Below are 24,748 nucleotides of genomic sequence, written 5' to 3'. Positions count from 1 at the left end.
ATCACTTACGCAAACGCCGTGAAATTCAAATTTCACGGCGCGGGAACGGCGGCTATACTTTAGCATTGGCTGCCCCTACTATTAGAAGGGGCAGCCTTGCGCTAAAGTTGCCATACGGAAACTCCGTACCTGGCTTTGCGCAGGGCCCGCGCAAGTTTGTGAATCAGTGGTAGTATGCAATTTGCATACTACACGCTGATCACAATGGGAGCGCCCCCTAGCGGCCCACGCAGGAATGCAGATTAAAATCTGCGTGGCATAAGAGCCTTATGCCGCGCAGATTTTAGGCTGCAGTCGGTGTAACGAGGTTCCTGAATCAGGAGCACTCGTTACACCGGAGCAAGTAAGCAATTGCGCCGTGTAACTTATGGTTACACAGGCGCAATTGCTTCTTGAATCTGGGCCAAAGGATCTTGGCGTGCCCCACATTCTGCAATGCTTGTGAGTCTGCAGGTAACATGCATTGCATTATAGAACGTGGGGTGCCTGGGACTTGACTTGAAGTTGAAATTTGCATACTTTTTTTAGGTTTGGGATATACATGAAATGGTTAGTGAGGTGGGACAAGCAGCTATTTTAGACTGCCATTTATTTTCTAATGACAGGTTGAGCAATCCTAAACCTGGGACAGTGAAGTGGGAACAGGTAATATAACCACCCAGGTGTACTCTTAGGTAATGCAGGATAACTGTCAGTGACCCGTCAGATCTGAGAGACATCCGAAAATAATACACACGGAATATCTGCTTAAGTGTATCAATCAGATGTCTGGTTTATTGAGCACAGGCACACAGTATTTATACAGTTGTGAAGACCTTCTCTTACAGGGCAGGACCATAACGCTCCTATAGAATGCTGTTCTAGGTTGCGCTCATTGACTAAACAATGGCTTTGTGTCAACCCCGTCTGGAGCTCCTCTGTAGGCAGAAGTTTTAGGTTTTTCAGGTGTCAGTTTGTCAGTCTCTTTATGATCTGCATTGGTAAGGACTGGAAGTTCTTAGCTCAGGTCCATAATCTCTGTGCTGCACATGGACGTGGAGTCTTTCTGGATGCTCTCAAACAAGGACGCCAGCTCTGGATTGGCTCTGATCTGCGACAGGAATTCCGCCATGATCTGGCTGTTCTGCACCTCCGGGATGGTGAGGAGAGCACTGATGGTTCTCAAGGCCGACCGCTTCAACTCATCTTGTTTTTCAAACTCTTGTTTCACAGATCCAGCCTTCACCTAGAGGAAGATGGTGTTGGTTAAAGAATGGTGTCAGGAAAGGGTTCACTCGTTGGTGGCGCTGTCGGTCCTGTGGATCGCAGTACAGGTGTCCACCAGCAGGTGTCTTCTAACAGTCAGGATCTGTAGTGAAAGGTTTCACCTGCTGGTGGCACTGTTAGATCCTTGGGCCGTAGTACCGGTGTCCACCAGCAGGTGTCCCCCGGCAGTGTGGAGCCGACATTATCTCCTACGATCAGGCATCACCTGAGCCTGATTGCAGGAGATGTGTATATTTACATTTACCTGGCAACACACACACACAAGTTGCCTTGGTATCTTCCTAGCACCCTTACCTGAATCTGTTATCTCGGAACCTGACCTTGTCTCTGTACCTGATACCTGAACCCTGTGCCCAGTACCTGAACCTGTCCCTCCTGTGACCCTGTTACTTTTACCTTACCCTGCATCCTGATCCATCCATCCGCTCCCTGTCCTGTTGTTCCCTGTCCCCCATCTGCTGATCTCTTGTGAATGACCCTGGCCTGGCTAATGTTTAGGATTCCAGTATTTCCCATTTATTGTATATATTGTGTTATATTGGAGGTGGTTGTATTTATATTATTCACTTATCTTAATAAATCACTATTTTCACTTTACATGCGTTTAGTTTTCCTCTGTTGCTATCCACGCAGTTCTGGTCACACCTGATTCGTGACAAATGGTTAACAATCTGCCAGTAGAGTAGTACTAACCTCCCAACATGTTTTTTTTTCCCTACTTACCTGTAGTGCTCCCTAAAGCACATACTCACCTGCACAGCGAATCCAGCGTTGTCCCTCCGCGATCCACTATTCAGTAGCCACACAGCGGGTCCTATGCCACCATCTTGGTCCTCGTCAGCTGGCGGTCTCCACTGGGAGTGGGCAGCCATCTACGATGACGTGCTGGACCCACCTTCTAGCCACTCTGTGTGATAATCCTGTAGCCTCCTGGGAGATGTGATGCAAGTATCCCAAGAGACTGCAGGATCAGGTATATATCATTCTGGCTTAAAGGGGTTGTAAAGGTAATTTTTTTTTCCCTAAATATCTTCCTTTACCTTAGTGCAGTCCTCCTTCACTTACCTCATCCTTCCATTTTGCTTTTAAATGTCCTTATTTCTTCTGAGAAATCCTCACTTCCTGTTCTTCTGTCTGTAACTCCACACAGTATTGCAAGGCTTTCTCCCTGGTGTGGAGTGTCGTGCTCGCCCCCTCCCTTGGACTGCAGGAGAGTCAGGATGCTCTCTACGTTGCCGATAGAGAAAGGAGCTGTGTGTTAGTGGGCGTCCTGACTCTCCTGTAGTCCAAGAGAGGGGGCGAGCACGACACTCCACACCAGGGAGAAAGCCTTGCAATACTGTGTGGAGTGACACTGAGGCCCCATACACACGAGAGGATTTATCCGCAGATACGGTCCAGCGGACCGTATCCGCGGATAAATCCTCTCGAGGATTTCAGCAGATTTCTATGCGATGGCGTGTACACACCATCGCATTGAAATCCGCGCTGAAATCCTCTGGCGATGACGTGTCGCGCCGTCGCCGCTATTATGACGCGGCGACGGGCGCGACGCTGTCATATAAGGAATTCCACGCATGCGTCAAATCATTACGACGCGTGCGGGGAATCCCTTTGGACGGATGGATCCGGTGAGTCTGTACAGACGAGCGGATCCATCCGTGGGATCTGATTCCAGCAGATAGATATTCTGTGCATGTCGACAAATATTTATCTGCTGGAATTCGGAAATATCCGCGGATAAATATCCGCCGGAGTGTACACACCATAGAATCTATCCGCAGAAACCCATTCGATGGGATTTATCTGCGGATAGATTCTATCGTGTGTATGGGGCCTTAGGTAAAGGAAGATATTTAGGGAAAAAAAAATGTACCTTTACAACCCCTTTAAGCTTAAATGGTGGTGGGGGGCTGGGCTAACAATAATTTTTTATATATATATACAGGGCAGGACTTAGGGTGGTGGGGGCCCCTGGGCTTGAGTGTTGAAGGGGCCCCCTTGAGCTGAGAATTGGGGGGGGATCGAAGTTGTTGAGCGGGGGGCACATTAAAGTTGTTGAGCGGGGGGGGGGTGCGCATTAAAGTAGTTGAGCGGGGGGGGGATTTTACAGTTGTTGAGGGGGGGAGTGCCTCTCGCCCGGGGCCACAGACTGTCATTAGCCCGGCTGACGGCTTTCTTCCCTTCAGCAGCCACAGTCCTCCACACACCACTCCGGTTCCTCCTGCTTCTGTGCTGCCTCTTCTTGCAGTGCGGGAAAATTAACCCTTTTGCGGGACTGCAGGAAGAAGCTGTCTGTGCGGGAAAGTCCCACAGAATCCGTGCGTGTTGGGAGGTATGCGCAGGGCCGCCATCAGGAATTTTGGGGCCCCTTACACAGCTTAAGGCATGGGCCCCCTGAAGCAGAGAACCTAGGGGGGGGGGGGTGCTGCCGCCTGAAATTGAGAAGCAGGGGGGCCTTTACAAAAAAAAAAGAAGAAATCAAATATATATATATATATATATATATATATATATATATATAAAGGGGGGTAGCCATCCGGGGCCCTCTGGGCCTTTTAATAAAAAGAAAAAATAAACCTCTGGGCCCTTTAAAAAAATTTTTTTTTTTTATAAAAAATACATAAAAAAAAAGGAGGTTGCCATCCAGGCCCTGGGGACCTCTGGGCCCCTGGGAACCTCTGGGCCTTTTAATAATAAAAAAAAAAAAATAAACAAAAATAAAAAAATAAACATTTATATAAAAAAAAAAAAAGGGGGGGGGGGGGTTGCCACATGGGGCCCTGGGGACCTCTGAGCCCTTTAATAAAAAAAAAATATATATATATATATATATATATATATATAAAAAATTTATTTTTTTTATAAAAAAATAAAAAAGGTGGGTTGCCATCCGGGGGCCCTGGAGACCCCTGGGCCCTGGGCCCTTTAATAATAATAATAATAGTAAAATATTATATATATATATATATATATATATATATATATATATATATATATATATATATAAATAAAAAAATATATAAAAAAACATTTTTTTATAAAAAATAAATAAAAGAAAGGTGGGTTGCCATCCGGGGGCCCTGGAGACCCCTGGGCCCTTTAATAATAATAATAATATATATATATATATATATATATATATATATATATATATATATATATATATATATATATATATATATATATATATATAAAATATATATATAAAAAAAACATTTTTTTTATAAAAAGGGGGGTTGCCGTCCGGGGCCCTGGGGGCCTCCGGGCCCCTAAAAAAAAAAAAAAAATAAAAAAAAAAAAATTTTTTTTTTTTTTTTTTTTTTAAAGGGGGCCCCCTATTGGGCGGGGCCCCTGGGCTTGAGCCCAGTCAAGGCCAATGGTAAGTCCGGCCCTGTATATATATATATATATATATATATATGTGTAAAGAAAAAAAATCCAGCAATTCTAGAATGATGAAGACACAAGCACTCTTTAAAAGAAGATTAGTAATACTTGCCTGTAAAGCAAGCGGTGAGCACAATTTTTGCTCAGCTTAAGAGCTATGGCCATTGCTGGCTTCCATCCACCTTGGGTGTGTTGGGTGGCTGGTCCCCCTACTAAGTCCCGTGGTTTCATCTACTTTAGAACAGGTCGATCACAGCCAAGTAATGGGCAGATTGCAATGTCAGAAGTGGCCGCCGCCTCTCAGACCAAAGCGGCAATAGCAGAGCCAGGGGAAATGGTAGATGTCTACTCAGCTTTGGTAGGTCCTATGACACAGCTGAGGCTAAACGTGGAAAGACTTCCCCCCAACCTGATTTGTTCTGTTGCATCTGAGGTCTGGTGAATGCATTTTACAATGGGAGGGGGAAATCTGTGCCGTGGCAATTTTAACTTGGGGGATGTAGAGCTTTGTAATGGAAGTTGGTTATTTTTCCTTTTCCTTGAGAGGGAGATTTTTTTTTAAAGTTACTCCAGACCTCTGCACTGTGTGTTAAGCGCTACTGACCTCTGCACTGTGTGTTATGCGCTACTGACCTCTGCACTGTGTGTTACGCGCTACTGACCTCTTCACTGTGTGTTACGCGCTACTGACCTCTTCACTGTGTGTTACGCGCTACTGACCTCTGCACTGTGCGTTACGTGCTACTGACCTCTGCACTGTGTGTTAGGCGGTACTGACCTCTGCACTGTGTGTTACGCGCTACTGACCTCTTCACTGTGTGTTACGCGCTACTGACCTCTTCACTGTGTGTTACGGCTACTGACCTCTGCACTGTGCGTTACGTGCTACTGACCTCTGCACTGTGTGTTAGGCGGTACTGACCTCTGCACTGTGTGTTACGCACTACTGACCCAGATCTGTACTCTGTGATACTCCTGACCCCTGCACTGTGCATTATGTACTAGTCACCTCGGCATTCTTTTCTATACTACTGACCTCGGTTATACTACTGACCCCTGCACTGTGCAAATATATACTAGTGGCCTCGGCACTCTTTTCTATATTGCTGACCCTTGCACTATGTGTCACATACTACTGACCTCTGTACTCTGTGATACTCCTGACCCCTGCATTGTTGTCAACAACAGCCTACAGTACATATTTCTTCAATACAGGTTTTCTTTAAGGCCCCGTACACACGGCCGAGTTCCTTGTGAAGCCGCCGAGGATCTCGGCGAGCCAAGTTTCCCCGTTGACTAACGAGGAAATAGAGAACATGTTCTCTATTTGGCCCGACGAGATCCTCGTCGGTTTCCTCGGCCGAAAGTGTACACATGGCCGGGTTTCTCGGCAGAATACGGCTCCGATCGAGTTTCTGGCTGAATTCTGCCGAGAAACTCGGTCGTGCGTACGGGGCCTGATACAAGAGAAGTGTACTAGAATGGGTCACTGTGGCGTCATCCAGTGACTAGGCGCTGGGCTTTTATCCTCCTGATCTCAGGGTGGTAAGTGGACATGGAGCATGTACTACATACCTTAGTGGTACAGGTGGCACGTAACGGCTCGATCAGCTGGTCTAGGCGCTGGAGTACTGCACTGGGGCACAGACTGGACAGTCGTGTGAGGATGATGAAGGTGAGCATCTGCAAAACATAGAAACAGAAAAGTGACAACAGAAAAAGGCTGAGTAGTCCATCAAGTCTCTTTTTCTTTTTTTGTTTGTTAACTTTTTTGTCCGAGTTTAGATCTGTGTTTGTCCCAAGCGTGTCTGAAGCCATTTACTGTTGACTGTCTCACTACCTCTGCTAGAAGTTTATTCCAATCATCAACTACCCTTTCAGTAAAATAATACTTTCTATAATTCGTTTTGAACTTCCCTCCAGTTAGTTTGAGGTCATGTTCCTGTGCCCTCCTGAACCTTATTCATCCCCTTGATGTAGTTAAAGGTTTCAATCATGTCTCCCCTTTCCCTTCTTTCCTCCAGACTGTACATATTAAGTTCCTGAAGTGGCTCTCGACATGTTTTATCCCCCAAACCTTTCACCATTTTGTTACCCGTCTCTGGACTTGTTCTTTCTGTAAGTGAGGTCTCTAGAACTGGACACAGTGGCCCAGATTCAGATACAATGGTGTATCTATCGGCGGCCGTAACGTATCTCAGATAAGTTACGCCGCCGTAACTTAGGGCGCAAGTTCCGTATTCATAAAGAACTTGCGCCCCAAGTTACGGCAGCGTGGCATATGTGGTCCAGCGTAAGCCCGCCTAATTCAAATGTGGATGATGTGGGCGTGTTTTATTGAAATTAATTGTGACCCCACGTATTTGACGTTTTTTACGAACGGCGCATGCGTAGTTCGTGAAAGAATCCCAGTGCGCATGCTCGAAATTACGCCGCAAATCGTCAATGCTTTAGACATGAACGTAACTTACGTACAGCCCTATTCGCGAACGACTTACACAAACGGCGGAAAATTCGACGCTGGCCCGACGTCCATACTTAACATTGGATACCTCTCATATAGCAGGGGTAACTTTACGCCGGAAAAAGCCTAACGTAAACGACGTAAAAAAATGCGCCGGGCGGACGTACGTTTCTAAATCGGTGTATCTACCTAATTTGCACATTTCTCGCGTAAATCTACGGAAGCGCCACCTAGCGGCCAGCATAAATATGCAGCCTAAGATACGACGGTGTAAGACACTTATGCTGGTCGGATCGTAGGGAAATCTATGCGTAACTGATTCTATGAATCAGTCGCATAGATACGACCCCGCAACTCAGAGTTACGACGGCGTATCCGGAGATACGCCGTCAAAACTGCTATCTGAATCCGGGCCAGTATTCTAAATTCGGTCTCACTAAAGATCTATATAGAGGAATCAGAACCTCCTTCCTCCCGCTGGTGAACCCTCTAGTGATATAAAGATCTATATAGAGGAATCAGGACCTCCTTCCTCCCACTGGTGAACCCTCTAGTGATATAAAGATCTATATAGAAGAATCAGGACCTCCTTCCTCCTGCTGGTGACCCCTCTAGTGATATAAAGATCTATATAGAAGAATCAGGACCTCCTTCCTCCTGCTGGTGATCTCTCTAGTGATAGAAAGATCTATATAGAGGAATCAGGACCTCCTTCCTCCTGCTGGTGACCCCTCTAGTGATATAAAGATCTATATAGAAGAATCAGGACCTCCTTCCTCCTGCTGGTGACCCCTCTAGTGATATAAAGATCTATATAGAGAAATCAGGACCTCCTTCCTCCTGCTGGTGAACCCTCTAGTGATATAAAGATCTATATAGAGGGATCAGGACCTCCTTCCTCCTGCTGGTGACCCCTCTAGTGATATAAAGATCTATATAGAAGAATGAGGACCTCCTGCTGGTGAACCCTCTAGTGATATAAAGATCTATATAGAGAAATCAGGACCTCCTTCCTCCTGCTGGTGAACCCTCTAGTGATATAAAGATCTATATAGAGGGATCAGGACCTCCTTCCCCCTGTTGGTGATCCCTCTAGTGATATAAAGATCTATATAGAGAAATCAGAGCCTCTTAGCTGGTGATCCCTCTAGTGATATAAAGATCTATATAGAGAAATCAGAGCCTCCTTGCTGGTGAACCCTCTAGTGCAGTGATGGCGAACCTTGGCACTCCAGATGTTTTGGAACTACATTTCCCATGATGCTCAACAACACTGAAGAGTGCCTGAGCATCATGGGGAATGTAGTTCTAAAACTTCTGGGGTGCCCAGGATCGCCATCACTGCTCTAGTGATATAAAGATCTATATAGAGGCATCAGGACCTCCTTCCTCCTGCTGGGGAACCCTCTAGTGATAAAAAGATCTATATAGAGAAATCAGAGCCTCCTTCCTCCTGCTGGTGAACCCTCTAGTGATAGAAAGATCTATATAGAGGAATCAGGACCTCCTTCCTCCTGCTGGTGAACCCTCTAGTGATATAAAGATCTATATAGAGAAATCAGAGCCTCCTTGCTGGTGATCTATCTAGTTATATAAAGATCTATATAGAGAAATCAGAGCCTCCTTCCTCCTGCTGGTGAACCCTCTAGTGATATAAAGATCTATATAGAGGAATCAGGACCTCCTTCATCCTGCTGGTGATCCCTCTAGTTATATAAAGATCTATATAGAGGAATCAGGACCTCCTTCCTCCTGCTGGTGATCCCTCTAGTGATATAAAGATTTATATAGGGGAATCAGGACCTCCTTCCTCCTGCTGGTGATCCCTCTAGTGATATAAAGATCTATATAGAGGAATCAGGACCTCCTTCCTCCTGCTGGTGATCCCTCTAGTGATATAAAGATTTATATAGAGGAATCAGGACCTCCTTCCTCCTGCTGGTGAACCCTCTAGTGATATAAAGATCTATATAGAGGAATCAGGACCTCCTTCCTCCTGCTGGTGATCCCTCTAGTGATATAAAGATTTATATAGGGGAATCAGGGCCTCCTTCCTCCTGCTGGTGATCCCTCTAGTGATATAAAGATCTATATAGAGAAATCAGAGCCTCCTTGCTGGTGATCCCTCTAGTGATATAAAGATTTATATAGGGGAATCAGGACCTCCTTCCTCCGGCTGGTGAACCCTCTAGTGATATAAAGATCTCTATAGAGGAATCAGGACCTCCTTCCTCCTGCTGGTGATCCCTCTAGTGATATAAAGATCTATATAGAGGAATCAGGACCTCCTTCCTCCTGCTGGTGATCCCTCTAGTGATATAAAGATTTATATAGGGGAATCAGGACCCCCTTCCTCCTGCTGGTGACCCATCTAGTGATGCATCCTAGAATTCTATTCACTTTTCCCATTTTGCAATCATCTGAAATAAGCACCCCCAAATCGTTTTCCTCTGTAATGCTGACCAACACTGTACCCCCAATGCTGTACGCTTTAAATGTGCTACAATCACAGAATATATTTAATAAAGAAGACCTATTAGGTACACAGATTGAAGACACCCGGCACTGCACTGCATCATTTTGCTTTGAAGTTAGTGTTAGCATTGTCGTTTTTCAAATAAAACAAGGCATTTTATTGGTCGACATGGTTTTGATAGATAACTACGGTAAACCTTATAGGCTTCTGCACACTAGGCATTGCACTAGCACACATGTGTTAATGTAACATGTTCATTGCCCATACATTTTGAAAGGGCTGGTAATAAACCTCAATAAATCTCAAGCTCTTCTTTGTAACAACATATTGGGGTCGATTTGCTAAAACTGAAGAGTGCCAAATCTGGTGCGGCTGTGCATGGTAGCCAATCAGCATCTAACTACAGCTTGTTCAATTAAATTTTGACAAAAAAAAAACTGGAAGCTGATTGGCTTCTATGCACAGCTGCACCAAATTTTGCAATCCGCTTCCAGTTTTTTTTTTGTCAAAGCTTAACCACTTAAGCCCCGGACCTTTAGGCAGCTAAATGCCCAGGCCAGGTTTTGCGATTCGGCACTGCGTCGATTTAACTGACAATTGCGCGGTCGTGCAACGTGGCTCCCAAACAAAATGTACGTCCTTTTTTCCCCACAAATAGAGCTTTCTTTTGGTGGTATTTGATCGCCTCTGCTGTTTTTATTTTTTGCGCTATAAACAAAAATAGAGCGACAATTTTGAAAAAAATGCTATATTTTTTACTTTTTGCTATAATAAATATCCCCCAAAAACATATATAATTTTTTTTTTTCCTCAGTTTAGGCCGATACGTATTCTTCTACCTATTTTTGGTAAAAAAAAATCGCAATAAGCGTTTATCGATTGGTTTGCGCAAAATTTATAGCGTTTACAAAATAGGGGATAGTTTTATTGCATTTTTATTATTATTATTTTTTTTACTACTAATGGCGGCGAACAGCGATTTTTTTTCATGACTGCGACATTATGGCGGACACTTCGGACAATTTTGACACATTGTCATTTTCACAGCAAAAAATGCATTTAAATTGCATTGTTTATTGTGAAAATGACAGTTGCAGTTTGGGAGTTAACCACAGGGGGCGCTGAAGGAGTTCAGCTTCACCTAGTGTGTGTTTACAAATTGTAGGGGGGTGTGGCTGTAGGTCTGACGCCATCGATCGAGTCTCCCTATAAAAGGGATGACTCGATCGATGCAGCCGCCACAGTCAAGCACGGGGAAGCCGTGTTTACATACGGCTGTCCCTGTTCTTCAGCTCCGGGGACCGATCGCGAGGGGGCGGCTAGAAGCGAATAGCCGCGCCCTCGTCCCGGATCGCTCCCCGAGGCTTAGCGACCGCCGCATGTACCGGGGGGGGGTCCCGGTCGGACCCGCGGAAAGGCAGCGACGTGCGGGCACGTCGTTCTGCCTGTCCGTGCCATTTTGCCGACGTATATGTACATGCGGCGGTCGTTAAGTGGTTAAAATGAACACCTTTCTACTGAACTGAAAATTGAGCATTACAATTTTTGTGACTCCTTCCTAGAAAAGTCATGGTGCTTACCCGAATGTCATAGTGGTCTTTCAAGCCGTCCTCCACGTGGTTCAGGTACTCGTAAATATCCAGCTGGTCCAGGCAGCTCTCCAGTAAGGTGTACATGCATTCAAAGGCAGCTTTCCGTACATCCAATCCATCATCTACTGTGTGTTTAAAGGGGCCCATCTCCACCTTAAAAATAAAACCAATGTAAATGCACAAAATAGCTTTTTTGGGTAAAAATTGCCAAACTACCATATATACTCGAGTATAAGCCGACCCCAATATAAGCCGAGGCACCTAATTTTACCACAAAAAACTGGGAAAACGTATTGACTCGAGTATAAGCCTAGGGTGTCTATCTGAATGCCTCACTGTGCCCATGCCTCACTGCTCCCATGCCTCGACTGACATTTAACATGGGAGTCCATGGAAGGGGTTCCCGGCTTTGAAAAACCAGTGCTCCCCAGCCGCAGGTCCCCCAGACAACAAACTTTGCACACTTATAGAGGAAGAGTGGGGCTATATGTGTGCCTAGTTTGGGGTCCAGGGGACCTACGGACGGCCAGTATCGGGTCCCCAAATTCCGGGAGATCAGGCACAAAAAATCGGTTTGAAAAATTGGTGCTCCCCAGCCCTAGGTCCCACCGGACAACAAACTTTGCACACTTGTAGAGGAAGAGTGGGGCTATATGTGTGCCTAGTTTGGGGTCCAGGGGACCTACGGACGGCCAGTACCGGGTCCCCAAATTCCGGGAGATCAGGCACAAAAAGAGTATAAGCCGAGGGGGGAATTTTCAGCACACAAAAATGTGCTGAAAAACTTGGCTTATACTCGAGTATATACGGTAAATCAGCTTCTCCCTTTTGATGTCCCAAAGCAGTATGGGAAATTAAGAGGGCAACCTGATTTGTTGCTGCCTATAGTTTCTTATTGGTGGTGGGTAAATCTGTCCAAGGTCAAAAAGTCAATTTGCTAATAATTCGGCAAACCTCAACTTAGAGGTGACTCCCATTGAAATCTATGGGAGGGTGTTAATGGGCAATCTACTGTGATGCTGGGCACTGCCATGGGGCATATGTGTCAATGTAAAAAAACTTGAGCGCTACCAGTGTAAGATTGGTCGGCAGCAGGACAATTTTATAAGTAGCAAGGTTAGGCCTAAATGTACAAGAAACAAAGAGCACAGGCTGGGGCTTTAGTACAAGAGTTTACATTGCCCTAACTGGTGCATGCCTAACTTTTTTTTTTTTTTATCTGTGGGGATAGTTAATCTAACCTATCGAACCCACAGAATTTGCCTCAAATTCTAGTGGCAAAGCCACACTTCATCCCTATTCTTTACAATTTGGTAAATGAGACCCATGACATTAAAGTCTTCACCTCTCGGATCAGCTCCTTCCGGACCTTCGTCTCATTGTACAGAGGAGGGAGGACACTGTCCAGTAACTTCCTGACCAGGGATGGCTTATTGTGCGCTGCAGAATTAAACATGACCAGAGCCACGCGTCGCACGTTGGGGTCCGAGTCCTGCAGGGGTTTTAGGAAGTCTCCTGTGTACGGGGCAGAAGAAAATACACAATGTGAACTGGGACCACAAACAATTTATAAAGCTGTGCAGTGAAACAAAAACAAATATATATATTTTTTTCAGATCGTATAAATAGGCTCCAAGTTGTCTATCCTGGATTTGTCCGCTCACCTATACAATTCTTCAGCAAGCTGTCAATGGGAGCCGGCTGGTCCGATATGGTGAATTTGATGGCTGTAATTACAGTACTTCGAGTGTGAGGGGAACCTGTCAAGCACAAAGGCAAAGAGAGAAAACACGTTACATGATACAGGTTACATCAAGATTCATTAAATTGTTGTTTATTGTTCTCTTTCTTGCCACCAACAAACCTTGAATGTGTCCTGATGAAGCTTAACAGTGAAACGTGTTGACGCACAAGGGCTCACTATATATCATGTATCATAATATATATGTTTTTTTAATTCACTTCTAATGCTTTTTACATACCATGTATTTTTTTCAATAAATATTGTAATTTTTTCTCGAACATTCTTCATTGTTTACTGTGCCTCAAAAGTCCGACCTTGGGTTACCTATTCTGGTACCCCTTTTTTCTTGTACCCCTTATCATTTACGGATTTGGCTACGTGAGTGCTTTGCTCTTTATCTACAGAAAAATACCAGTTGATCCTGCCAGAAATACACTAAGTTCCTAACTTCCTGTAGTGGGCTGATAACACTGCCTCTGCTGTGAAACTTTAAGCAGTGTGTCATGGTTATGCAATAGTCTGGCAGCTTACCTGTTTCCATCTGTCCATTAAGAGGCCTGACTCTGTTCTGGTTACCTTCTTATGTCCTCTCCTTCCTGTATGGCCCCACCCAGGCCATCCCAGGAAGTCTATATTAACCGTTGCACTACAGACCTGCAGTGCTGTTCAACAGTGTTGTTTGCTTAAGTTCCTGTCTGCAGTGTGCTACGATTATCTTCCTGTGTACCGTTTTTGGCTCGTCCCTGACTTCTCCTGTTTGCCTGTGATCTTGACCTTTTGCCTGTCCCTCGATTACCCTGGTCTGCCTGTTGCCCCGACCTCGGCTTACCCATCACTACCACTTGTTTGCTTGCTACTTCCCCTCTCTCCCTGCGGAGCGTGACCTAGGGGATCCCAGGGGTCGCGACCTGGATCCAGCTGCGAAGGCCATCCTCACCACTAGAGGCTCTGGTGAACACAAAGCTGGGTCTTAGACTCCGCGCCCTGGGCGATCTTGGGTTCACACTTCCTCTCTTATCGCAGCAGTCGGTCATAGGTTTTACTACCCTGTGGTGCATCCCTGACCCCAACGGGGTGCACTTGTCACCTGGCCACAGGTGACCTGACAGAGTGTTTCAACCCTGCTCAGTTCTCCTCTATGGACTACAAAACACATCCCCTTCCTTTACAGAGAATAGGGGACAATTTTTTTTGTTGCTACAAACTAAAAAAGACTGACAATTTTGAAAAAAATATATATATTTTTTTACTTTCTGCTATTGAAGGATCAGTAAAGGAAAAAAAAATATTTTTTAAAATAACAAACATGTTATACTTACCTCCACTGTGCAGTTCGTTTTGCACACAGTGGCCCCGATCCACGTCTTCTGGGGTCCCTCGGCGGCTGTCTCGGCTCTTCCCCGCAACAACTCCACACAGATATGTGAGCGAGCTTGCATAGTGTGGAGCTGTTGCGGGCGCACTCCACACTAGCCGTAGCCGCCGCTGTATCACTCGGCCCCGCCTCCCGGCGCGCCACGTCATTGGATGTGATTGACAGTGGCGCCAACCAATGGCTGCGCTGCTTTCAATCCATCCACTGGAGCCAATCAATGGCCAGGCTTAGACTCGAGGAGGATGACGGGGGCGAGCGCGGGACTTTCGAAGCGTCAGATCAGTAAGCACCCTGACTCTAACTCTAAGTGAAAGGGGGGCGCAGTTTGGCATCTTTGCCTTGGGCGCTGGCTGACCTTGTCCTGGCACTGCCTATAAGTTCAGAATCATGTATATATACATAATTTTGCACACAGTGGCCGCTCTGTAGCAGTAAATCTACTATGGGGCGGTTGGAAACTGGTTAATGTATGCCCATACATACACATAAAATAAATATATAATAAGCAATATAGCTTTTTATGAAGAACATTTTGGATCTCTATGCCTCACCTGATTTTAGCTGTTTACATAGTTTTGGTAGAAGCTGTGATGGATTCACCAGTATCAGCTTTCCAAGACATTCTGCCACCACATTCCTGGTGCCTTCCTCTGTGGCTTCACAGTGCTCCAGTAGGAGTTTCCATACATCCTCCTGGTACGGCCTTAGTTCTTCACTGGGTAGGGATGTCAGGGCTTCCTTGAGTGAGTGTAGCAGAAGATACTGCCTCCTCAGCTGTCCTCCAATCTCATTTAATAAGAAGGGGAGGAAATCTGCTGGACTTCCAACACAAGCATTGCCTAGAGCATATGAAGCTGCAGACTTCACCTCTTCACTAGGGGATGCAAAGGCCTCTAGGATCACACTTTTTAACTCCTTCTGCTGGCTTCCAAGGTTCCTCTCGTGTCCAATCTCTGCCAGGGTCAAGAAGGCCAACACTTTCACATGGTCACCAGCACGAGGGCTCTTGGCATCTTGTATGAACTGGCTGATGGATAAATTGGACTCTTTAGGACAAGCACTGGCTAAGGACGCCACACACTTAGCCACAGAGGTGAAGGCCTGTTTGTGAGGTGTAGACCCCAAAGAGGTTACTGGCCCTGTCAGTTGCTTGAGGAGATCACCATAACCAAGATGGGGAGTGCGGCTGGCAACCAGTGCTCTTAATAAAGATAAAATGGAGGTAAGGGCTCCTCCTTGGAGCAGAGGGGAGTGCACAAGTTGAAAAAGTTGGGGAAGGGTTTGAGTGTTAAGCTTGGAAAGAGAGGCGGGATGAGCCAAAACCAAGGTAGTTAAAAAGTCAACAGTCACTTGAGCTATGTGCATGTCTGATTCGGCAAGTAGTGACGGAAGCTCTGCCACTACTGGATCTAACATGGCGGGTTTTAGGCAGTCACTGTAATTCCGAACTAGCACTTCAAGGGCAGAAACAGTAATGAGCCTCAGAGCTCGCTGATTCTTCCGCAGAAAAGAAGCCAGAATGGGCAGGGCGTCCTTCAGCAGAGGCCGCAAGTCAATCTTGAGTGGAGAGCCTGCTATTAGAGTGAGAACTTTCACCGCGGTAAGCCGTGTAATCTCATTTCGGAGACGTTCTAGGATGAGCTGAAGAGTGGGTGGAAGGTCGCTGCCAAGTTGGTCACCAAGATGGCTGATGAGGTGGCCCATGCAAGACAACGCCCTCTCCTTCACCTCCTGGTCTATGTCCGTGGCCTGCAGCCTTTTCAGAGTGGCAGCAAACAGTTCCTTTGTGTAAGGTGAAGGCTGAGAGCTCTTAGCTTGTTCCAGAGGCCGGATCACTCTCACCAGCTGCTGCGCCACCAGCAGAGCCTCAGAGGTGATTTTGTAGAAAGGGTCTGATATACATGTGACTACTGGGGGCAAGATAGCTGGTAGGTGTGGCTGGAAGCATTCAGGAGGATGGCTGTTGAGGATCACGTTCAAGAAGGCCAAAGTGTCCAGGCGCATGTTGGAGCTGCTAGATTTATCCATCAGTGAGAAAACAAGCCCTGGAAAAATAAAAATACAGTCAGTAAAAAGTGCTGTTGATTTACATCAGTGGTCTCCAAATTGTGGCCCAGTGGCCAGATGTGGCCCTTTGCATGCCTGTATCCATCCCTTAGGGCACTACAGTGTATTTCTCCAAATTAAACTAATGATAGGCTATGGTAGTTCCTTGCATTAACACCATTGATGGTGCACTATTTCTCCCACTGATACCAACAATGGGGCACTATTCCTCCCACTGACACCAATGATGGGGGCACCATTCCTTCCAGTGACACCATCAATGGGGCAACATTCCTCCCACTGACACCAATGATGGGGGCACCATTCCTTCCAGTGACACCATCAATGGGGCACTATTCCTCCCACTGACACCAATGATGGGGGCACCATTCCTTCCAGTGACGCCATCAATGGGGCAACTTTCCTTCCACTGATAATAGGACACAATTTCTCCCATTCAAACTGACGATGAAGCAAGGTTTACTTCTACTGGCCAACGTCTGCCCCCCCTAAAGCCTGAAGAACAGTAAACTGTCTCTATGCTTAGAAAGTCTGGAGACCGCTAATTTACATAGATACAGAGTTTTAGAGTTTCAAAAATCAAAGTTTCAACCAGTTTGATATTTCCACGGTTTCGAACTGATAAGAACTAAAAGATCAACACCAGCATGTATATTACAATCATTCCATACAACTTTGCATACAAAATTGTTTAAAGGGTCAGTCCACATGAACTGAAACTTCATATATTGGCAGATGCTGCTGTGTTAGTTCCCCTGACAGTTTCTTTTACCTTTCCAGGACTCTTAATGGTGAGATCATGCCAGTTCATCCAAGTAGGAGCCTTGTGCCCAATCACTGCCCTTTTGCCCCTGCAGTAAACTTGGAAGATGGCACAGTTGGTCAAATCTGTGTACCTGCCTGTCACCTCAAAAAAGGTAGGATGCGCTTGTAAGCATTCAATATCTGAGGGGGTCATACCAATTTAGCAAACAGGTTTGCTTCTTATCGTTATCAACGTTCAAAGGGAGGGTGGGGGCAAAGCTGCTACCTTGCCAAGGGTCCCATTCTGTCTTAGGCTGGGTTCACACTGGTACGACACAACAGTCATACTACTTTGGACACGACTTTGTCCTGAGACTTGAAGTCCGACATGCGTCCGACTTCAATGAACAGGGATTAGACTTCGATCCCCAACAATACCAGGCACTGTCTGGTAAAAATCTTTAGGAAAAACTCCACTGCAATTTTTTTTTTAAGCGGCATGGGTTCCCCCTCTAACAGCATACCAGGCCCTTTCTGGTATGGATTTTAAGGGGAACCCCCTACGCTGAAAAAAAAACTACATGGGGGTCCCCCCAAAGTCCATACCAGACCCTTATGCGAGCACGCAGCCGGGCCGGTCAGGAAAGGGGGTGGGGACGAGCGAGCGCCACCCCGAACCGTACCTAACCAACGGCCAGGGTTATCGGGAAGAGGCCCATGTCCTATTCAACATGGGGACAAGGTGCTTTGGGGTGGGGGGGCACAGGGCCCCCACCCCCCCCATGTTGAGGGCATGTGGCCTGGTATGGTTCAGGAGCTAGTCACATTCGATGCTGTTGCCGACATCTTGCTACACCCTACACTATGCCTTGTATGCTTCCACGCATGCGTAGAAGGCTTATAAAGCATGCGCAGGTTTACCTTCGAACAGGTAAGCATACAGACGACCGGTTTTCTCGGCAGGAAACACTGTCGGGAAACCCGACGAGAAAATAGAGAGCAGGGTTCTCTATTTTCCTGTCGGGATTCTTGGCTGTTTTCCTGACGGGAAAACTGCTAGGGATTCCCGGCCAAATGCTCTCCTGGCAGTTTTCCTGCCGGGAAAACCGGTCTTGTGTACGAGGCTTAAAACTAGAAAGTGGACAGGAACAGAGCTGGGAACTATGGCATGGAGATTACACCGTTGGGAGTATCCAAGTAGCCCGGAAACGGACTCAGTTCTTCAGGTTCCACCTATAACTAAAGTATTACTTTTCGATGGGATGACTTTTAAAATGTTTGTAAGTTCCCTGAAATTTTCAGAATTCATATTTTCTGCAAAATATTTTGTGTGGTTCAGTTTGTCATGAAATGAAACTCTTACCTGGGACGAGAGCTGGGATGTGCTGGGAGAGGCAACCAGGGAGTGCGGCAGTCAGTTCTGTGAAGACCGCAAAACAGCCTTGACGGGATTTGGTGCTCTTGTCTTTTAGGAGTTTGTGGAGGGATTTCATTACGGATGGAACCTGCGAGGACAGGACAGATAAAATGAGAGGTACAACACACAGGAGTCTTGTACTTCAGGGATTGTTCATACCCGTGGCTGCAGCGTAGAGTACGGCCGTTGGTGTGCGCTCTGATGAACGGTGTAGATGCAGTTTGCTTTTTTAATTTTACTTAACTTAATTTTACTAAAATGTTACAAAGTAACATTTCAGTCACTTCTATTTGCCCCAAAGCGTTATGATGCGGTATAGTGTGTTGCAACACACTGTGCCAAAAAAAGTACTGCATGTCCTACATTAGGCCTCATTGCAACGGGCACCGATAACCAAAATTCGTAATATGAACGCCTTGTTTGTACAGCTTCAGCTGCCACCAATTTGTGTCTATTAGGATAAGATAGACGCTCATCCCAATTTGACAGCAATGCAGATGCAGGTGAGTGGCCACAAAAGACGGATAGGTTCCCTGTATGCCGAAGCTGCACAAAAAAGGCGCTCATTCATGGGCTTATGGGTATCAGCACCCAGGGCCGCTGATAGGCCAGTACAACTGGCCCTGTTGTACCAGGCCCGGCCAGCAGGGGGGCCCGGGCAAGCTCCACAGAGAACTAATTCATGTAGAAAAAAAACACCTCCACACCCCTGACCGAACATCGTCAGACAGTGCAACCCATGATGCCAATGCCATATTGTGCTGCAGAGACAGTTTCAAGGTTGGTCTGGGGAGGGGGCAGGGCTGGGGCTGAAGGAGGGACAGGGGCGGGACCAGGGGTGGAGCTGAAGGGGGCCCCGTCAGGTAGACTGTATGGGGCCCCATGATTTCTATCAGCTGCCCTGTCAGCACCCATCTGAATGAGGCCTTATAGGCAGTACTATAACATGTTAATGTAGTTTAAAAAATCATTAACCTCATTTAAATGTGCAACTTTCATTACATAATGATGCCATGCAGGGGCTTGTTCAGTCAATTCCTGTATTGGGGTGGCAACTTTCTTTTCTTGTCTCTGAATTGTGCTTCTGTGGTGCCACCCTGCCACATGCAACCCTGGTGGAGACTACATGCAGCCATGCTAACAGAGACAGCCACAGGCGTGATCCACCATAGTTACTATTGGGAAGCCGGTCCAGATGTATAAAGTGCAGCTAAAGACGGAGTGAGTACAGGTAGACAGGAAAGAACTGAAAGCAGCTGGGGGGCTCAGATATATATATATACATACATACACATACATACACACACACTATGGCCCGGATTCACAAAGCACTTGCGCCGACGTATCTCGAGATACGCCGCATAAGTGCAAATATGCGCCGTCGTATCTGTGCGCCGTGCCCACAAAACTAGATACGCCTGAAAATAGGCTTCATCCGACCGACGTAACTTGCCTACGCCATCGTATCGTGGGCGCATATTTACGCTGGGCGCATTTGCCACTCCCATTGATTTTCTATGCACATATGCAAATGAGGGAGATACGCTGATTCACGAACGTTCTTGCGCCCGGCGCATAATATACACGGTTTGCGTAAAGTTATTCCCCATATATGAGGCGCAACCCATGCAAAGATATGGACCAGGGAACACAAGCTGTTGTTTACGTTGGACGTGAATATGGCTGGGCGTAGGTTACTTTCACGCCGTAGGCAGTGATCCGTCGTATCTTAGGGAGTAGTTCCAACGTGATTATGAGCATGCGCACTGGATGCGTCCACGGGACGGCGCATGCGCCGTTCGTTATTCGTATCTTTATGGCGCTCGGCCCATCATTTGCATGGGGTCACGCCCACTTCCACTTATGACGACTTACGCCTAAGAAACCCAGCGCAGATTTGGTGGCAAGTGCTTTGTGAATTCGGTGCTTGCCTCTCTGCGTCGCCGTAAAGAAGATACGCTACGGCGGCATAAATATGCGCCGATGTATGTGAATCCGGGCCATTATTGCCAAAAGTATTGGAACACCTGGCTTTACACGCACATGAAATTTAATGGCATCACAGTCTTAGTTCGTAGGGTTCAATATTGAGTTGGCCCACCCAACATCAGTGCCTGACCTCACAAATGCGCTTCTAAAAGAATGGTCATAAATTCCCATAGAGAGACTCCTAAACCTTGTGGACAGCCTTCCCAGAAGAGTTGAAGCTGCTATAGCTGCAAAAGGTGGGCCAACTTAATATTGAACCCTATGGACTAAGACTGGGATGCCATTAAAATTCACGTGCATGTAAAGGCAGGCGTCCCAATACATTTGGTAATATAGTATATATATAAAATATAGTTTAGGGTCCTGGAGGCAGAGGCTCTGTAGAGCTCATTTGGGTGGGATAAATCCTCCATTCCTAGGTCCTCATCTTACCTTGTAGACCTCATTATTAGTCTCCACTGTGCATAGTTTTTTTTATAAATGTGAGCTGAAGGATGCTCAGGGCTCTCTGCTGTAGGAGCCTGCAGCTGGGTGAAAAGGCTGAGTGCTGACAGAACACTAAAAATGTGCAACTGCTACCTGTGTGTTTTGGGGGAACCCCTATAGAGGGCACACTGTTAATCAGGAATGGACCCGAGTTAGTTGCTCAGACGAGGAGATAGTCTGTTTTGTTTTTTTCTACGGACTTACTGTACAAAGCCCTCCTCCATTGGAACTGTGTTTGTTTGCTGCATTGGGGAATAAAGGTGCAGGGCAAACCTGCTTGGACTGTTCCTGGGTTTCCCTTGGTCTCTGAGCTGCTTTTCAAACCATGTAAGCCAGCATGAATGCAAAAGCTTGCACCTTGACCCAAACTAACTCCCTGACCTAAACCAATCCCCCTTTCCCTTCACCAGATGTATACACCTGCACAGTAGAACCCTATAGACTTGCTGTTACAGGAACCACTTGAGAGCCCCTCAGTTGCCTGAGTAATGTACATATATATCTGAAGCTAGGAGGGAGGTTAGTGTAGGTCAAAGGGTAGGAGTTAAAGGATAGCTATACTTTTTATGAAGATGTGAGGGCTGAAGACTTGTACATATATGAACCCTAAAAATGTGAAAGGAAACAATGAAGTGTAACAAGTCCTACCTGTTTCTGCAGAGCACTGAGCGGGGTGTCCCCTTTGCTAGTGGCCTCCACATTCTGCCTCCAGCTCTGAGAAGCCCGTGACTGTCTCAGCAGGGCGATGTAGGCAGAGAAAATGTCTGACTTGACGTTCTCCTCCCTCTCCTTGAAGCGCAGGATAATGGCGGGAGCAGCGGTCTTGTAGAAGTGAGACAGCAGATCGGGCCGAGCGGTGATCAGAGCCTCCAGACACTTTGTTGCAGAGCGCCTCACCTTCCAGCTCATGTCATCATCATCGCTGTACTCCTCCTCGCTCTCTGAGGGAAGGAAGCAAGGAAGAGTAATTTCTCCAGCCATCTGAGTCTAGATCAGTCTGAGCTCAGGCCGGGCATAAAATTGAAGCCTTAAATTAAACCTGTGCCCAGGATATAGACATTAAAGTATTTACATATCCTTAACAAGCAGTAAATAAGCTTTAAACAAGTTGCACTGACCTCTATAGCTGCAGGCACTGTGGAGCAATACCTCCTCAAAGTTCAAAGAAGAGGCAATGAAGTCCTTCAAGTTGGTTCTTACAACAACTCAGCTCCCCCTGTGCCTCCTCCCAGCAGTAACCCAGCATCTCTACTCCCCCTGTGCTTCCTCCCAGCAGTAACTGAGCAACTCTGCTCCCCCTGCCAGAGCTTGTGCTCTGTATTTACATCTTAGTGCTGAGTTAGTGCTGGAAGGGGGAGACGCTGGAGATGAGGTGCAGAGAGAGCCAACTTGAAGGACATCAGTTCCTCTGCTACGAGATTTGAGGATAGATTTCTCTACAGTGCCTGTAGCTATAGAGGTCAGTGTGGGCTTGTATTAAAGCTAATTTACTGCTTTTAAGAAATATATAATTATTTGAATGTCCATCGTCTAGCTACAGTTACACTAAACTCCTCTGAGGGAAACAAGCAAGGAAGAGTCATTACTCCAGCCATCCTAGTCTGAATCAGCCTGAGCTCAAGCTGAGTGTACAGTGGAAGCCTTAAAGTGAACCTGTGCCCAGAATATGGACATTCAAGCATTAACATATCCTTAACAAACTTTAAAACAATAAGTAAATAAGCTTTAAAACAACTTGCACTAACCTTTATAGCTGCAGACACTGTAGTGCAATACCTCTTCAAAGTTCAAAGAAGAGGCAATGAAGTTCTTCAAGTTGGTTCTCTCACTAGCTCAGCTCCCCCTGGGCCTCCTCCCAGCAGTAACCCAGCAGCTCTGCTCCCCCTGTGCCTCCTCCCAGCAGCTCTGCTCCCCCTGTGCCTCCTCCCAGCAGTAACCCAGCAGATCTGCACCCCCTGTGCCTCCTCCCAGAAGTAACTCAGCAGCTCAGCTCCCCCTTTGTCTCCTCCCAGCATTAACCCAGCAGCTCTGCCCCCCCCCCGTGCCTCATCTCAGCAGTAACTTAGAAGCACTGCTCCCCCTTTGCCTCCTCCCAGCAGTAACCCAGCAGCTCTGCTCCCCCTGTGCCTCCTCCCAGAAGTTACTCAGCAGCTCAGCTCCCCCTTTGCCTCATCCCAGCAGTAACCCAGCATCTCTGCTCCCCCTGTGCCTTCTCCCAGCAGTAACTTAGCAGCTCTGCTCCCCCTGTGCATCCTCCCAGCAGTAACTTAGCAGTTCTGCTCCCCCTGTGCCTCCTCCCAGCAGAAACTCAGCAGCTCTGCCCCCCCTACCAGAGCTTGCAGTCTGTAATTACATCTTAGTGCTGAGTCAGTGCTGGTAGGTGGAGACGCTAGAGCTGAGGTACAGGACAGCCAGCTTGAAGGACATCAATGCCTCTGCTATAAAGCTTGAGAATGAATTGCTCTACATTGCCTGTAGCTGCAGAAATCAGTGAGGGATTGCATTAAAGCTCATTTACTTTTTTTAAATATATATATAAATATTTAAATTTGTCTGTAGTCTAGCTGCAGTTAGGGCTCTTTCACACGTCCCTTCAGTTTCTTTCGTCCGCTCCGTCGGCTCAGCGGGGACCGCCCTGTCTGAGCTCCGCTCTGCCCTATGGGGAACCGGATGCAGACGGACCGTCTTTCCGTCTGCATCAGTTCCGTTCCGCCGGACGGAAGAAAAATAGGGTTTTCTTCCGTCCGAAAACCGGATCCCGACGGACGCGGACGCTAGCGGATGCTCCATCCGCTAACGGACGCGTTGCCATAGGGATTCATTACAAGTCCGTTAACGGACTTGTAATGAACGGACAGGCGGAACGGACGTCTGAAAGGGGCCTAACACTTCAAAGCTGAACTTTAGGTAGGTATTACATCAGCCCCCAATAATGCAGTAACTAAAATAATTTCTATCTATGAATGTAACTGGTATGTACACCTGAATGTGACTTGATATGAGCTTCTTATCACCTAAACAGAAAAACTCAGACCAAGAGAGGGTGGAGCAGCACTTGCGGTCAATCAGATGTGCTAAGTTAATATAATATGGACCGTTGGAGGAAGCAGAGGAATGCCCTTATTAGTCATCTGGGCCCATATTCTCTCTAAAAATCCGTGTGCTGCGCTTAAGGCACTTACACTCCGCTGTCCCAACTTACAGGAGCAAGTGTTGTATTCCCCAAACACTTGCTCCGTAAGTTGGGATGGCGGAGTGTAAATGCCCCGGCGTAGCCTGGCGGATCTCCAAGGGGGCGGCTTGTATTCAAATTAAGCGCGCCCCCGATTCTAATGAACTGCGCATGCGCCGGGCTTCAAAAAGCCCAGTGCGCATGCTCCAGTTCTCGGCGGAAAACATCAATGACGCCGACGTGTGCGTCATTGACGTAAAGTCGTATTCAAGAACGACTTACGGAAACGACGTACCCGACGAAAAAACACGACGCGGACCCGACGCCATCCGTAACATGGCCTACGTGGGACTTGCGGAAATTTAATCCTCATATAGCAGGACTAAATTTCCGCTTACGCAAACGTCGTTAGCGACGGTTACGCGACGCGAACTCGTTCGGGAATCGGCGTAGAAGGATCATTTGCAAACGCAAATGAGTCCTTCACGTAAATGCCATCTAGCGGCGGCCGGCGTCATTACATTTAAGATCCGCCAGTGTAAGTGACTTACAGATGGCGGATCTTA

At 46.7% G+C, this 24,748-nt stretch overlaps 1 protein-coding gene across 1 annotated transcript in view; it reads right to left on the bottom strand.

Annotated features, from left to right (window-relative positions):
- Window positions 1–747: 747 nt before the first annotated feature.
- LOC120945019 (cullin-associated NEDD8-dissociated protein 1-like) overlaps window positions 748–24,748 on the bottom strand; it is a 37,019-nt gene continuing 13,018 nt past the window's right edge. Inside the window, exons 7-14 of the mRNA XM_040358848.1 lie at window positions 21,659–21,951; window positions 18,482–18,623; window positions 14,859–16,352; window positions 12,853–12,948; window positions 12,534–12,703; window positions 11,177–11,341; window positions 6,232–6,339; window positions 748–1,225 (exon numbers count right to left, since the gene is read on the bottom strand). Coding sequence (XP_040214782.1) covers window positions 998–1,225; window positions 6,232–6,339; window positions 11,177–11,341; window positions 12,534–12,703; window positions 12,853–12,948; window positions 14,859–16,352; window positions 18,482–18,623; window positions 21,659–21,951 — 2,696 coding nt within the window. The 3' untranslated portion in view covers window positions 748–997. The remainder of the gene's footprint in view (window positions 1,226–6,231; window positions 6,340–11,176; window positions 11,342–12,533; window positions 12,704–12,852; window positions 12,949–14,858; window positions 16,353–18,481; window positions 18,624–21,658; window positions 21,952–24,748) is intronic.

Source organism: Rana temporaria, chromosome 7, assembly GCF_905171775.1.
Source record: "Rana temporaria chromosome 7, aRanTem1.1, whole genome shotgun sequence".
Lineage (NCBI taxonomy): Eukaryota > Metazoa > Chordata > Amphibia > Anura > Ranidae > Rana > Rana temporaria.
This window is presented reverse-complemented; position numbering and strand designations above follow the sequence as displayed.